Below are 13,470 nucleotides of genomic sequence, written 5' to 3'. Positions count from 1 at the left end.
GAGGGGGGAGGGGGTGAAGCGAGCTGAGTGTTTCCATTGCGGGGCAGCTGTGTTACGTTGTGCCCAGCAGTGCTGGTGCAGGGGATGAAGGGTTGGATGTCCGGCCAGATCTCCCCAACAGATTTCTCTGGGTTGCTGGCTGGAGCTCGGTTACTAAATAGTGCTGAGGACACGATCCCATAGAGGGCAGCAGACCAGAAAATGAAAGGCTTCAGTGGCTTTTAGGCTTTGAGTTCCTTGAAAAAAGACACGGGACAAAAAAACCATGACCCGGGGATGCCATTCAGCCGTCTCTTCTGCTGACCTCAGCTCACGGTGCACTGAAATCACCAACAGCCCCAAGCCACTGTCCCTCTCCCACCCCATCAGACAAGCCCTCGGTGGTCCTGCAGCCTCGTTCCTCCAGCAGCAGGCTCAGAAATCATCCTACAGAATGACACGCACACTCTGTGGTTGGTAGTGAGGCTCGCAGGGCCGTGGCAGCAGCTTGGCACTGCTGTCTGGGTCTGGCTTGGCTGCAGTTAGCAGCACAGCTCCTGGAAGCAGGGAGCTCCTGTGGTCCCTCTGGAGCCAGGGGGCAGTGATGCTGTGTGCAGGTGATGCCTTGGAATGGGAAATGGCTTCTTGACTTTGAACAATGTTCCCTTTAAATGTGGCTGTAACCCTCTGACTTACAGAAATTGTTCCCATCTGTGCAAGGAGCTGTAATTTTATACAGAGGAGCTAATTCTAGACTTTCTTGGTAATTAGATTGTAAATGAGTTTTTAATGATTTTTTTTTTCTTCTTCCAGGAATTGACTGATAAAAGACTAAATGTGGCGGTGAATCTTAACCAGGATGTAGGTCATCTCAAGAAGCTGCTCGTGTCAGTAAGCCAAATGCTGTCAAAGGGACGAGAACATTACCAGCTAGTAGGTGGGTGTGCAGGGCTGGGGTGCTGCCCTGTGATGATGGTGGCACTTGGTTTGGGTCTGATGAGACAGGTGTTAAAACCTGAAGCTTCCCATCTGGAGGCATTCAAGGCCAGGCTGGATGTGGCTCTGGGCAGCCTGGTCTGCTGGTTGGTGACCCTGCACATAGCAGGGGGTTGGAACTGGATGAGCACTGTGGTCCTTTTCAACCCAGGCCATTCTAGGATTCTATGATTTCTCTTCCTGTGCTCTCAGACACACGGTCTGAGTTTTGGGTGGCCCTGTTTGAGGCCGGGAGTTGGACTTGATCCTTATGGATCCCTTCCAACTCGAGATATTCTACAATCTGCACTGCATTAAAGGCTGTTGGTAGGCACCAGGTTTCTTCCTCTCTGGAGCCAGATTTCACCCAACTGGCACTGACCTCACATCCACGACCCTCTCAGTTTGGGCACACAACTCTTTTTCCCTTGCAGAGTTTTGTTCTCACAATGCCTGTGCCTGTCTCCCTCTTCCCTGTTACAGGAGGCAAGTGCCTGTACTTGAAGTGTCAGTACTTGTAAACTCTGATTGCTTTGGGACTGGGGATGTAATGCAACTCCACTGGGCTTCTCTGAGTTAGCAGCAGTGGTGTGCTGTGGTCTCAGGGATATGAATACCTGAAGCATCAGCCTGGCGTGAACTCTTGATCCAGTTACACACCAACAGGGCTTTTATTTTAATATTCAACCAGCTTTGAGACCTGGGCTTTGGTGGTTGACTGCATCATGCTGCTAAATGGCCCAGACTTAGCCAGGGGTTGGCAGAGCTCATCCCAGGGACCAGCAACGGGGCACTCACAGTGGGTGAGGCCAACACGTCAGGAACTGCTGGGCTCACATGGTGTTGTGTCTTTCTCTTGCAGAATGAAGTCACGGGGGAATCGCTGATCTGAGGATAGCAGAAGGCATTGTATTATATTTTGCCAAATTAAAGCCTTATTTATGTTTTCACCCTTTCTACTTCGTCAGAGACACTGAACAGAGTTTTGTCTTTTCTAATCCTTGTTAGACTACTGATTTAAAGGAAAAAAAACCCGACTCTGTAGACACCTCCAGAGTTTAGTTTTATAATAACAAGAAAACCTGTTTGGATAATTAGACCTTTACATTCCTGGAGAGACAGTAAACACATAATCTTTCGTCGTCTTTTGCTCAGTAAAACTTGTTCAGAAAACTCCAACGTGGCAAAGTCACCAATGGGATATAACATTTTAATACTGATGTTGTACACTGTTTTACTTAAATACATTTTTGGGATTAGCTGCCTCTGACTTCAACCTCAAGTAAACACTCCTTTTTTTTTTTGTTCTTTTTTTTTTTGTTGCTAATGTAATCAGTTTTTGTAATGGTGTCAGCAAATAAAGGGATGCTATTATTTGTGGTGTTTCTGTTCTCGGTGTTGGATTCGGTGGGCTCAGGTGAGATTGCCACCTCTGTTTGGAGACCTTCCTTCCAGATGGGAGTCTGCGTGGGTCGGAGCTCAGAGGTGATGGCCCCATGTTGTGACAGGAGGTTCAGGTTGGGTGTTAGGAAACATTTCCTCTCTGAAAGAGTGGTGATGCGGTGGCACAGCTGCTCTGGGAGTGGGGGATCACCATCCCTGGAGGTGTTCCAGAGCCATGGAGATGTGGCACTGATGGAGGTGGGCAGTGGGCACGGTGGGGGTGGGCTGGGGTTGGGGATCTTGGAAGCCTTCTCCAGCCTGAATGATTCCATGCATGTCTTAGATGAACTCTTCAGTTCTGCATGATGTGAAGCGAAATGAGACGTTCTTGCTGAGCTTTGGCTAAGGCATGAGGATATGAATGTTTGAAGAAGGGCTGTAAAACAGAATGGGGGCAAAGTGAAATAACTGTGGAGGTAAAATGGTTTAAAGTGTTCCCTTTGAGCTTTCCACAGTTACCTTTGTGGTTTTTTGTTCTAATATTTCGTTCTTTTTGGGACTCAGACAACCAAATGGGAGACCAAGCAGCTTCACTGTTGCACCACCCAGGAAAGCAGTGACTTTCTCACAAGCCCTGCCAAAGCCCTGAAATAGCTCAGAATTGGGAAAGAAAAGCCAAAGCCTGTGTTTCTGTTGCCTTTCACTGCAGTTAAGTCAACCAGTGTTGCTTACAGATGTTATGTCACTGAGTAGGACTTAGGCTGCTTGTTGGTTCTTTGAGGCACTAAGCCTTTCTGGTGCCAGGGTCATTCCTTATGCCTGGATTTGAGGGAATCCCCAGCCCTGGAAGGTCTCCAGGCTCTGGTCAGGTGCTGATCCTTCAGCAGGCAGCCAGAGGCCTGTTTTTATGGGTAGGCAGCAGCTGAATCACAGAACCACACGATGGTTTGGGTTGGAATGGACCTTAAAACCCATCTGATCCCAACCCCTGCCATGGGCTGGATGCCACCCACCAGAGCAGGCTGTCCAGATGCAGCATCCAAAGGAGCAGAGGCAATGTGGGAGCACGTTCTCCAGGCCCTTGAACTTCCCTGCTGGGTTAAGCTGCAGAGCTCAGTTCCAAAGGGGTGAGAACTGCAGCGTCATTCCCTTTCCTCCTGGCAAAAATGCTCCCTGGAGAGGACGTGCGATTTATTTCTGGTAATAAATTTCAGTGCAGGTTTTCTGCTTTGCTTCAGGAGACGTCCCAAGGTGTTAAAGGCAGCTGCAATAGCCGGGCTGAGCAAACCCCAATCCCCTCTCCGGAGTGCTGGGATAACCCTGGGGATGCTTTCATCTTGGCGTCCTCCCTGATCGTGGAGTGATCCTCGAGCACTGCAGCCGCTGGCAGCTGCCTCTCCCATCTGGAAGGTGGTTTGGTCCCCTAGCAAAGCCGTGCCCTGGGCGTCCCCTGCAACAAAAACACAAGGGCTTAAAAATCAATTGGAGGGAGCTCGGTCATCACCGCCAAGTCTCCCAGCTGCAGCCCCGAGCCCTCGGCCCGCGCTAGAGGGAGACAATGGCTGATGGATGCCGAGCTGGAGAAGGGCCAGCCCTGGGATGCTCGGATGCCAGCGATGAGTTTTTAATTGCAATTTGCTCCCGGAGAAGCCGCACGCGTCACAGTGCTGTGAGCTTCCCAGCTTCGGGGAGGGTTTCTTAATCGACCTCTGCGAAACGGGAAGGAGAAAGGCAGGGGAAGGCCCTCAGCGTGTCCCCACTGCAGCTCTGGGAGCTGTGCATCCTTACAGTCCCCGAGTGTGATCCTCCCTCCCCTGCTCATCTTCCCGGAGCTGCTGCTGGCTTTTCTCGGCCCATGACTCACTCAGCTTTTTGTTCCCGTGATTATAAAAAGAAATCTCGTGCAACTTTCATTTGCCCTCAAATGATTTTTGATATATTTTTTTTTTTTTTTGCTGTTGAAGCAGTTTGTGGTGGTGCTGCTGTGTTTCCTCCCCAGGGCTGTTGGTGCTCTGGGCCACCCCGGTCCCATGTCTCCCTCACTCGGTGGTTATTTACTGCATTGGGCTCTGTTTTTAAAGGAGAAGTCAGCTGAGAGCAACAGTAAATGGAAAATGGCTCTGCCAAAAGGGCTGAGCCACCCCAGCCCTTCGGAAGAATCGAATTCCTGTGTTTTGGTTGGAAGAGGATGAAGAAAGTCATTGGTTTTTGCTTTTTGTTCTCCTCTTTCCCGTCCAATGGTCCTTCTAGGAAAGAAAGCAGAGCATCTTCCATCCACAGTGGTGATCTGCAGCAGACTGGGACCAGTTCTGCCCAACGCCCCGGGCCCATCAGCCACATTTCCCTTTCTTGAGCCATCCCTGTCTGTTCCGGGGATGACAGCTGTCCTGCAGCCCTGTGCTGCCCGATTCCGTACGAAAAGCTGCTCCCACACATCCTTTATCTCCATTGTTTTGCCCTGGCTGTGTTTGGGATGATTCCAGGTCCCTGTGTGCCTCCGTCCCCCCCATGCTGACGGGTGGGCTGTTGGCTCCTGCATCCGCAGCACGACCCGCACGTGGCTCCTTGGAGGCTTTGCTCAGCTTCCTGCTGCTATTTATGGAGCTGTTGCACCTAAAAATACGTTTTTAGGCTCTCGGGGAAGCAGGATCTGCCTTTGTGTCATTGAAGAGCTAATTAAACTGGTGGGAAATGCAGGCTTTTGCATAGGGCCTGTTCCCTACTCTTATTTTTTTTTCCCATTGAATCTTCAACCTCAGCCCCGTGAGCAGCGTTGGCTGCAGACCCCTTCAGTGCTCAGCTGGGTGAGGGATGGGACAGGGCCAATGGGAGCGTGGTTGGTGGACACGGGGGGGTGGGTTGGGTTGGATCCAGGGATCTTCATGATCTTTCCCAACCTGAATTATTCTGTGATTCTGTGAAATGGTTTTGGATGATAAATGGCGTCCTACTAAATTATAAAGACCTGGAGTTGACAGTCAGCTCGGATACACCGAGGGCTTGTTAGGCTTTTGCTTTCCAGGCTCATCAGTGATTATTTGTGTTGCCAACCTCCCCTTCAAAGACAACCATGGGTCCATTTATGTCTCCCCTCCAAAGACAAGCCATGAGGTGGATGGGGTCCATCTGGGGATGTCCAGGGGCTCTGCCCTCATTGTGTTCTTGCAGGTTATGTTTGGGTAAAGCACTCATCCCCTCCCCACCCCTGCTTAAGGCTTAGAGAGGGAGCAGCCACGTCCATACATGGGATCTTTAAGGTCTCTTCCAAGCCATTCTATGCTATCTAGGCCTGCACTAAGAACCAGCTACCAGCTATCGGCAATTGGTTGGACTTGGGGATCTTAGTGGTCTTCTCCAACTGGAATGATTCTATGGTTCTGTTCTTATGACATCCTTGGAGGCCTGGCCTCTTGCTTAAACAGATTGGTTCATCCTAATCCAACCTTGCTGAGAACAACCTGAGCCACGTCGGGCATGGGGATATTGTTCTTTAAGGTCAATAAATATTTCAGGAGCAGGGCGAGCAGGTCTATATCAGCAGTGTCAGTCCCGGCTCATCATTATTAATTCAATGGATGCAATTGTAAGTGGGCTGAAGATGCATGACAGTCGAAATGACAAGCGCTGCTTCCCTGCAGCCTCACTGGGATGCTCTGCAGAGGAGCTTTGTGTGTCCAGATAAAGGAGTTTGGGGAAAACTGGGGTTTTGCTGGCTGTTCAGCAGGGCTGAATGATAGAAGGGTTTGGGTTGGAAGGGGCCATACAGGTAATCCAATCTCAATGTTCAGCACCTGTATGCTGTGTTCCCAGCTCCTGGCCTGGTGCTGCAGTGATGGCATAGGAGTAAGAGCACTGAGCAGCCTGATGGAGCTGGGTCCCATCCCCAGCAACGTGGGCATCTGGTGAGCATCATCATCATCTTCCCCATCTGGAACGGGGAGGTAACGACACCTCCCTCCTCTCAGGGCAAATGTGAAACTTCATAAGGTTTATGGGGCTTCCCTTCCCCTTGGATTCTGGATGCTGTCAGTTGTGGCATGTTTGTCATAGACCTTGGGGTGTTTGATGGGTTGTGGTGCAGCTCTGTTTGTGGAGTGGTGTAGCCAGTGTCATTGTCCCTAAGGTTAGGAGTGCTGGGTTCCTATTGCCATCGGTGCTCTCCTGGTGTTGCAGGCAGCAATGTGCTGCTCTAAGAGGTATCAGTGTTCATGTGAGGGCTACTTCCAGTTACAGGAGCCACCGTTCATCTCCGTGGCTTTGTTTGCTGCTGACAAAAGCCAGCTCAGGAGGGGGGCTCTTGCTAATAAGCTACATGTGTGCCACAGCAGTGATATATTGATGTGTTTTTAATAAACACTGGCTTTAAAAGGGACACATATGCATCCCGTGCTAATCTGCTCATTACAAGACCGCGGGTTCACCAACGCCTGCCTTGTAGAGCTGCTCTTTGTGTTCACTGCTATGGCGTTAGATCTGTGCCTCCTGGAGGGGAGGGAGGTCTGGATCAATAAGGACTCACTGTGATAATTACGGTCAGCCTTCAAGTTTGGAGGATGGAGGAGTGCTGCGTCCATTAAGAATAATGGAGAGCACGAACAGGGGAGATGATGAACCTTTCTGTAACCAGAAATGGGGGCTCATCCTCTGCATCTCCATGTTCCCAAACCAGGTGTGTTCCATTGCTGGGAGGGAGCCCCCCAGCAACCCCCACAACCCCAAACTCTTTTAATGTGAAACCCCTGAGCTTTTCTTGTCGCTGCTGAACAGTGAGGATGAGGTATCCTGCAGGTAGGGAGTCTTTTAATATCCTTTGCTATGTGACAGAAGAAAACATTGCCAACTTTCTCCCCATGTAGAAGATCCCAGGTGCCAGTGGATGCAAACATAGCAGTGCAATTGCACATTGCATTTAGGACAAGGGGAAATGGCTTTAGACTGAGACAGGAGGTTTAGGTTGGATATGAGGAGGAAGTTTTTCACCCAGAGGGTGGTGATGCACTGAACAGGTTGCCCAAGGAGGCTGTGGATGCCCCATCCCTGCAGGCATTCAAGACCAGGCTGGATGCGGCTCTGGGCAGCCTGGTCTGCTGGTTGGCGACCCTACACATAGCAGGGGGTTGGAACTGGATGAGCATTGTGGTCCTTTTCAACCCAGGCCATTCCATGACTCTATGATGATTCTATGACTTCCTGCCCCTCAGACCTCCACCTCTCAGAGCTGCAGTGTGGACATGAAGCAAAGTGCCTCATGCAGCTGGAACACTGGGTGCGGGTGATGCTGCTGCACAGTGCTTTCACGTCATCATTGTGGAGCAGCATGCATCCTCCGTGGGTGCTGCCTTGGGGCCTGGGATTTGGGGACTAGATAGTTTTGGGGCTGTAGCTCTGTGTGCTCCTACAGGCAAAGCAGGAGCCGGGAGGGGAAGGATTGCCTCCAGAGCTCTTCTTTGGAGGGTGCCAGGCTCTGGAGGAGGAGGCGATGGAATGAGTCATCTGTCTAGCAGGTCGCTTCTCACCCTTCAGCGCTGCTCCCACGCAGGAAGGTGGTTTTCATTTCTTGTCAGGGGAAACAATACGGCTTGTCTTGCTGCTCCTGCATCTCCTATAGCTGCCAGTGCAGGGCAGAGCCCTGGGAAGGGCAGAGTCACAGTGGTGCTCTCCAGCAGCAGTTGAGCTACATGAAGTCTCCTCTTTTGTGTTGATGCAGGTGATGCATGGCAGAGCTGTGTTGGTGTGGGACACTGAGCACTGCAGAGGGGATGAGGGTGATAGGTGGCTCTGATGGAAGCATGAGTCGCGCATGACTGCAGTGAGCCAGATGTCTTCTTGCTCAGGACAAAGTAAGGGATGCCCCTGGCTGTTGTTTTCCATGTTTTACTCCGGTGCTTCCCTGGTGGAGGCCCTGTTATGTAGCAAGTAAGTTCAGCAGGGGTTTCCCCAAGTGTGAAGGCAGTGAGTGGTGCTGCTCTCAGCCATGGCCCCGTTGGCTGGGACCTCATGTACGGTGCGTGAAGGTGCATCTCCTGGTGTCTTATGGGGCCAGGAATGGGATGGGATGGACCTGTGGCCCCCAGCCCTCCTCTCTCTCCTACCCTTATGCCATGGTGTTGCCTTCTTCCCCCTTCAGCCCTCTGCTCCCATCCATAACTCTGTCCAGCTTTCTCAGCAGACCCTGCTGTGCGCTGATGGAAGAACCGTAGGAGTGGTGGCCCTAAATCTCGGCTCTTCGGTGACAGGTGGTCTTCCCAGCTGAGGCTGAACATGACCCCATCCCCACTCCTCCAATCTGCAGGAGCCTGGCACCTCCGGACTGATTTTTGGCTCCAGCATGAGTGGGAGGCGACCTCACTGGTGACATTTTGAAATTAAAACGAAGCTGCCCACCCACACGCCTGTGGCTGAGCCCAATCAGTGCAGGCAGAGCACGGGCTCCCTGTCTACCCATCCATCTGCCCATGCCCTCACCGCTTTTCCTCCAGCCCTGGAACCCGCTGGCCCTTCGGCTCTGCTGCGTTAAGGAAGGTCGGTGCCAATATCACTCTCTGGATATATATATATTTGGCTATGTATGAAGTGTAGCCTGAACTGAAAGCCTATTGTAGCGAATAGTAGGCTTCTTGTGTGGCATCCTTGAATAGGAGGGGTGTTATCCCATCCCCATGACAACCAGCATTTGAATTAAGAGCCGTCTACCCAGAACAATTTGCCGTCACATGGTTCGGAGGAAACACTTTGAAACCCTTGTAGTCCTTTCAATAGGCTTGATTGTTAGTGGCTCCCAAACTTAATCATTACCAGGGCTCTGCAACAGATAATTACTGTGCTTTGCATTTTTCTGCCCTGCACGTGACCGGCGTGGTCCAGGGATACAGGACATGATGCTGCTAGTGATACCATAGACATATAAATATCTCGGTGGTTGGGGGTTTTGTTGCTGATGACTTTCTTGTATCCCGATGTCTGGCCCAGGTGAGGGCACAGACACTCTGCATCCCATGGGAACAGCACTGACGGGGGGATTGTGGTAGGGCCTGGGCATGGAGCTTGTCTGGAGCATCAGAGCCGTGCTGCCCTGGCCCTATTGCCTCAGGCCGACAGCAGGGCAGCAGCTGGTGCCCCCTCACCCTGCATTAAAATGATTTGCATTGTGTGGAAGCGGAGGGCCGTAACCTCATTTGCAATTTCTGTGCCTGCCACATGTCCGTCCTGAACCAACGCGATTTAATGGGGTGTTAAAATGGAAGGTGCCCAACCAGTGAGACTGGGCAATAAAAGGTTGGGTAGGAGGAAAAGCTTCTCCAAAAGAGCAGTGATGCAGTGGCACAGCTGCCCAGGGAGTGGTGGGGTCACCATCCCTGCAGGCGTTCCAGAGCCGTGGGGATGTGGCACTGAGGGACGTGGGCAGTGGGCACGGTGGGGTGGGGTTGGGCTGGGGGGGGGGATCTTGGAGGTCTTTTCCAACCTTAACAATTCTATGGTTCCAGGTAGGTGGGTGGTTGGACTGGATGATCTTGGAGGTCTTTTCCAACGCTGATGATTCTGTGATTCTATAATTCTATGGAATGAGACCCTCCTCCAGACTGAAACGGGCTTCAAAATGCACCATCGTGTTGTGCTTGGATAGGACATTGCTGTCCCCCTCACCAAAGCCTCCTGTCCGCAGCAGGTTGGTGACACCACTGCTGCCCTCATGTGCTGCCACTCACCAAGTTGTGTAACTGCATCAGCGCTGGTCATGGGCTGTAATAGGAGATATGGAGACACGATAGAAGAGTGTTGAGGATTAAGAGATTTCCTTACCTTTGGAAAGGCCCAGAAAATAGATGGGGAATACGCAGGAGGTGGAGTTGTCCTGCCTCCTCTGGGGTGGTGGGAAGAGGGAGGATGGGGCTGGCTGGTGCTGTTATAGCAGTATTGTTGCTGGGTGCTTATCATAGCTGCTCATTTCTTTATAGGAAGACCAGAAGGGAGGGTGGTGCTCACCCATCCCAGGACATACTCATCCTTGAGCATCACATTCTTCGCAGGAAGGTTCACCAAATGACTCAGCTGGACAGAGCTGAATCCAGTCCAGGACATCACAGAAGTCAGGAGGTTGGTGCCCTAGGAGCTTCCAGACTTTAATCCAATCAATCCTTATCCTCAGCTGGGCTGAGCATCCCCAATTGCTGGTGACTCCCAGACTAGGAGGATGAAGGGCAGCAGGGCAGCTTGGTGTAAGCATATCCCATGTCTCTGAGCTGGGGAAAGGGGAAAGGGAGGATGTGAAGTGCTTTAAGAGCAATAAAACATTAATGGCAGTGTGCTGGTATGAAGGCAAAGATATTATTCCTCCAGCAGAGGCCTGACTGCAGTTGTTTTGTATGTTTGAGTGAAGAATAATGGGGTTTTACAAACAGGCTTCAAAAGGGAAGCAGGGGCACTGAGACCTCCCAAAAGGCACAGACAGCTGCTTTTCAAATGAAGGCGCCTAATTTTACAGCTCTTTTGTTTGCTGCTCCTAAAGAGAGCTGCTGTTGCTTTTATTTTTGAATGGGAAGCGGAGAAGGAAATCAGAGAAATTTAAAAAGAAAAAAAAAAAACCATGAACAACCTCTCTGCAGCAGGTGTTTTGGATGGGAGAGCACTTCGCAAGCCCAGTGCTGGGGACAGGCTGGTGGCAATGTGCTGGGTGACACCACGATGGGCAAGGGAACCAGCACTGTTAAGGGGTTGGGCCAGCAGCTGCACATGGGTACAGGATGGGAGGTGTCCCAGCCCTCAACTCTTTGGCTCAATTTGCTGTTGGATCTGCCATTGGATCTGCCATTGGATGTGCTGTTGGGTCTGCCATCAGAGGTTGCCTACAATAAAACCACCATGAGCTTGAAATGGCAGATTGCTCTGCAGCAATGGGTTTCCTTAGCAAGCAGGGCTGGCCTTGTTGAGAAAGCACTTTCCTCTCCTGTTTGGTGCTGCCCACAAATAATGCAATTTCTGATTATTTGGAGAAGGAACCGCAAAAAGGAACTGCTGTCATTGCCTCCTTATTTTGCTGATGTGTGAGTGCTGAAGTCAGCTCTGGGACAGACGTGGGGCTCACCTCAAATAAGGTAGGTTTTGAAATATTCTGAAATCGGTTGTTTTTGTTGGCCTTTCGCTTCTCTTCTCTTCTCTTCTCTTCTCTTCTCTTCTCTTCTCTTCTCTTCTCTTCTCTTCTCTTCTCTTCTCTTCTCTTCTCTTCTCTTCTCTTCTCTTCTCTTCTCTTCTCTTCTCTTCTCTTCTCTTCTCTTCTCTTCTCTTCTCTTCTCTTCTCTTCTCTTCTCTTCTCTTCTCTTCTCTTCTCTTCTCTCCTCTCCTCTCCTCTCCTCTCCTCTCCTCTCCTCTCCTCTCCTCTCCTCTCCTCTCCTCTCCTCTCCTCTCCTCTCCTCTCCTCCCCTCTCCTCCCCTCCCCTCCCCTCCCCTCCCCTCCCCTCCCCTCCCCTCCCCTCCCCTCCCCTCCCCTCCCCTCCCCCATCCTACCTGGCCTTGAGCACCTCCAGGGATGGGGCATCCACAGCTACCTAGCCCTGAGCCTGCTCTGGGTTATGAGAACCACAAAGCTGCTCTTTGCTTCCTGGCACCTGATACTTTTAATGTATTTATTTACATGGGGAGCAGCACACATGCGTACAGCATTGCTGTTGCTGTGGGCAGGGGTTAGGCAGGGTGAGCAACCTGCTGGTTTCTTTGCCCCCAGCTGATAAGGGAAAAGGAAGTTAATATTTGTGTTCCTGCAACAGCCTTGTCACATAGGAAAATAACACATGGAAAAATCACACTTCCAAAGGTGCCCCTCTTTCCTGAAGCTGAACTAGAATTGCTTTGCACACAGGAGCTGAGGTTGCTCGTCTGTTTTGTATGAGCCCATCTGCACCATGTGCTCTGGGAGTGCCCCAGCTCTGCTTTCAGACCAACACCATCTGCCCTAAAATGTCAGTGGTAGGAGGGGTCTGAATGGGGAGCAAACGTTGTATGATGGCATTGCCCTTTGTGCTGTGCCCGGTTTCCTTTGCCCTATTTCTCCTTGCCCTTCAAACCCCGGTCTCAAGCCAAGCACACCTACATCTCCTTATATATATATATATATGTATGTATATATAATTTTTTTTTTTGTAAGAGATGTCAAGTTTAATGAGATTTGTGGGGTTCTCAATGTCATTCACAACTCCTTCTGCCCAGTTGCGTGGCTGTTGTCTCAGGAGATCCCTTTCTTCTTGCTTATCTCTTTGGACTTGAGGTCACCGACAACCAGAGGAAGAAACCCTGGGGTGCCTGCATGCAAATCCCTCTGTTCAGCTCATTGCTTCAGTGATAGATGGATCCTGGATGGTGCACATACCCATTTTGCACGCTTATCACAGGACAAGGTGAGCTGCACACCTGTTTTCTCCAAGGCTGGCATGGCCTGGGTGGCCAATGTTGGATCTTGGATGAGGTTCGTCCCAGTTGGGTCTTTGGTCTCACTGCTACAGGGCTCCCCAGAACCCTGCAGGTTTCTTCCCAAAGGCAGAGCTCGAACCATTCTCAGGAGGTTATTTGGGTGTGGATCGCTGGCTCTGAGTACCCAAATTTCTCTGGAGAAAACAGTTGGAGCATGTTTGGTTGGTGTAAAATGTGGTCCTGTGTGCTGTGGCAGTAGGGGCTTAGAGATGGCACGAGCCAGTGGTGTGGGAAGGAGAAATGGAAATTTACACCAATATTGGTGCACAGAGATTGATAAATCCTCCCAGAGTGGGAAGATGGTGCTTCCTGTTGTTGATGTTTTGGCCTCAAGTTGCACCAGGGGAGGTTCAGGTTGGATATTAGAAAACCTTTATTTTACAAAAGAGCAGACAGGTGCTGGCACAGCTGTCCAAGGAGTGGTGGGGTCACCATCCCTGGAGGTGCTCCAGAATGGTGGAGATGTGGCACTGAGGGAGGTGGGCAGTGGGCATGGTGGGGGTGGGTTGGGCTGGGGGATCTCAGAGGTCTTTTCCAACCTGAATGATTCTGTGATGCTATGATAATAGAGGTTGCACAAACGACGCTGGGCTCCGTGTGTTCGTGTGCTTTGCTGGTGCCAATGGTAGCTTACAAGGAGAGGGTGGCATGTGGGCATCCTTTGGCATCTCC

General features: G+C 51.0%; 1 protein-coding gene and 1 long non-coding RNA gene across 22 annotated transcripts in view; both read left to right on the top strand.

The window, feature by feature from the left end:
• The window catches only part of KTN1 (kinectin 1), a 70,351-nt gene extending 68,023 nt beyond the window's left edge, over positions 1-2,328 (top strand). For all 21 annotated transcript variants that reach the window (XM_040700729.2, XM_040700732.2, XM_040700726.2 and 18 more), the window contains 2 exons: positions 793-916; positions 1,817-2,328. In XM_040700729.2, coding sequence (XP_040556663.1) covers positions 793-916; positions 1,817-1,821 — 129 coding nt within the window. In that variant the 3' untranslated portion in view covers positions 1,822-2,328. The remainder of the gene's footprint in view (positions 1-792; positions 917-1,816) is intronic.
• Positions 2,329-9,974: 7,646 nt separating this feature from the next.
• LOC121113292 lies at positions 9,975-12,907 on the top strand. Its single transcript, XR_005860557.1, has 3 exons — positions 9,975-10,431; positions 11,331-11,429; positions 12,596-12,907. It is a non-coding gene; the product is annotated as an uncharacterized LOC121113292 (long non-coding RNA).
• Positions 12,908-13,470: the final 563 nt, after the last annotated feature.

Source organism: Gallus gallus, chromosome 5, assembly GCF_016699485.2.
Source record: "Gallus gallus isolate bGalGal1 chromosome 5, bGalGal1.mat.broiler.GRCg7b, whole genome shotgun sequence".
In the NCBI taxonomy this organism is placed as follows: Eukaryota; Metazoa; Chordata; class Aves; order Galliformes; family Phasianidae; genus Gallus; species Gallus gallus.
The sequence above is the reverse complement of the archived record's forward strand: the minus strand, read 5'-3'. Positions and strand labels throughout refer to the sequence as shown.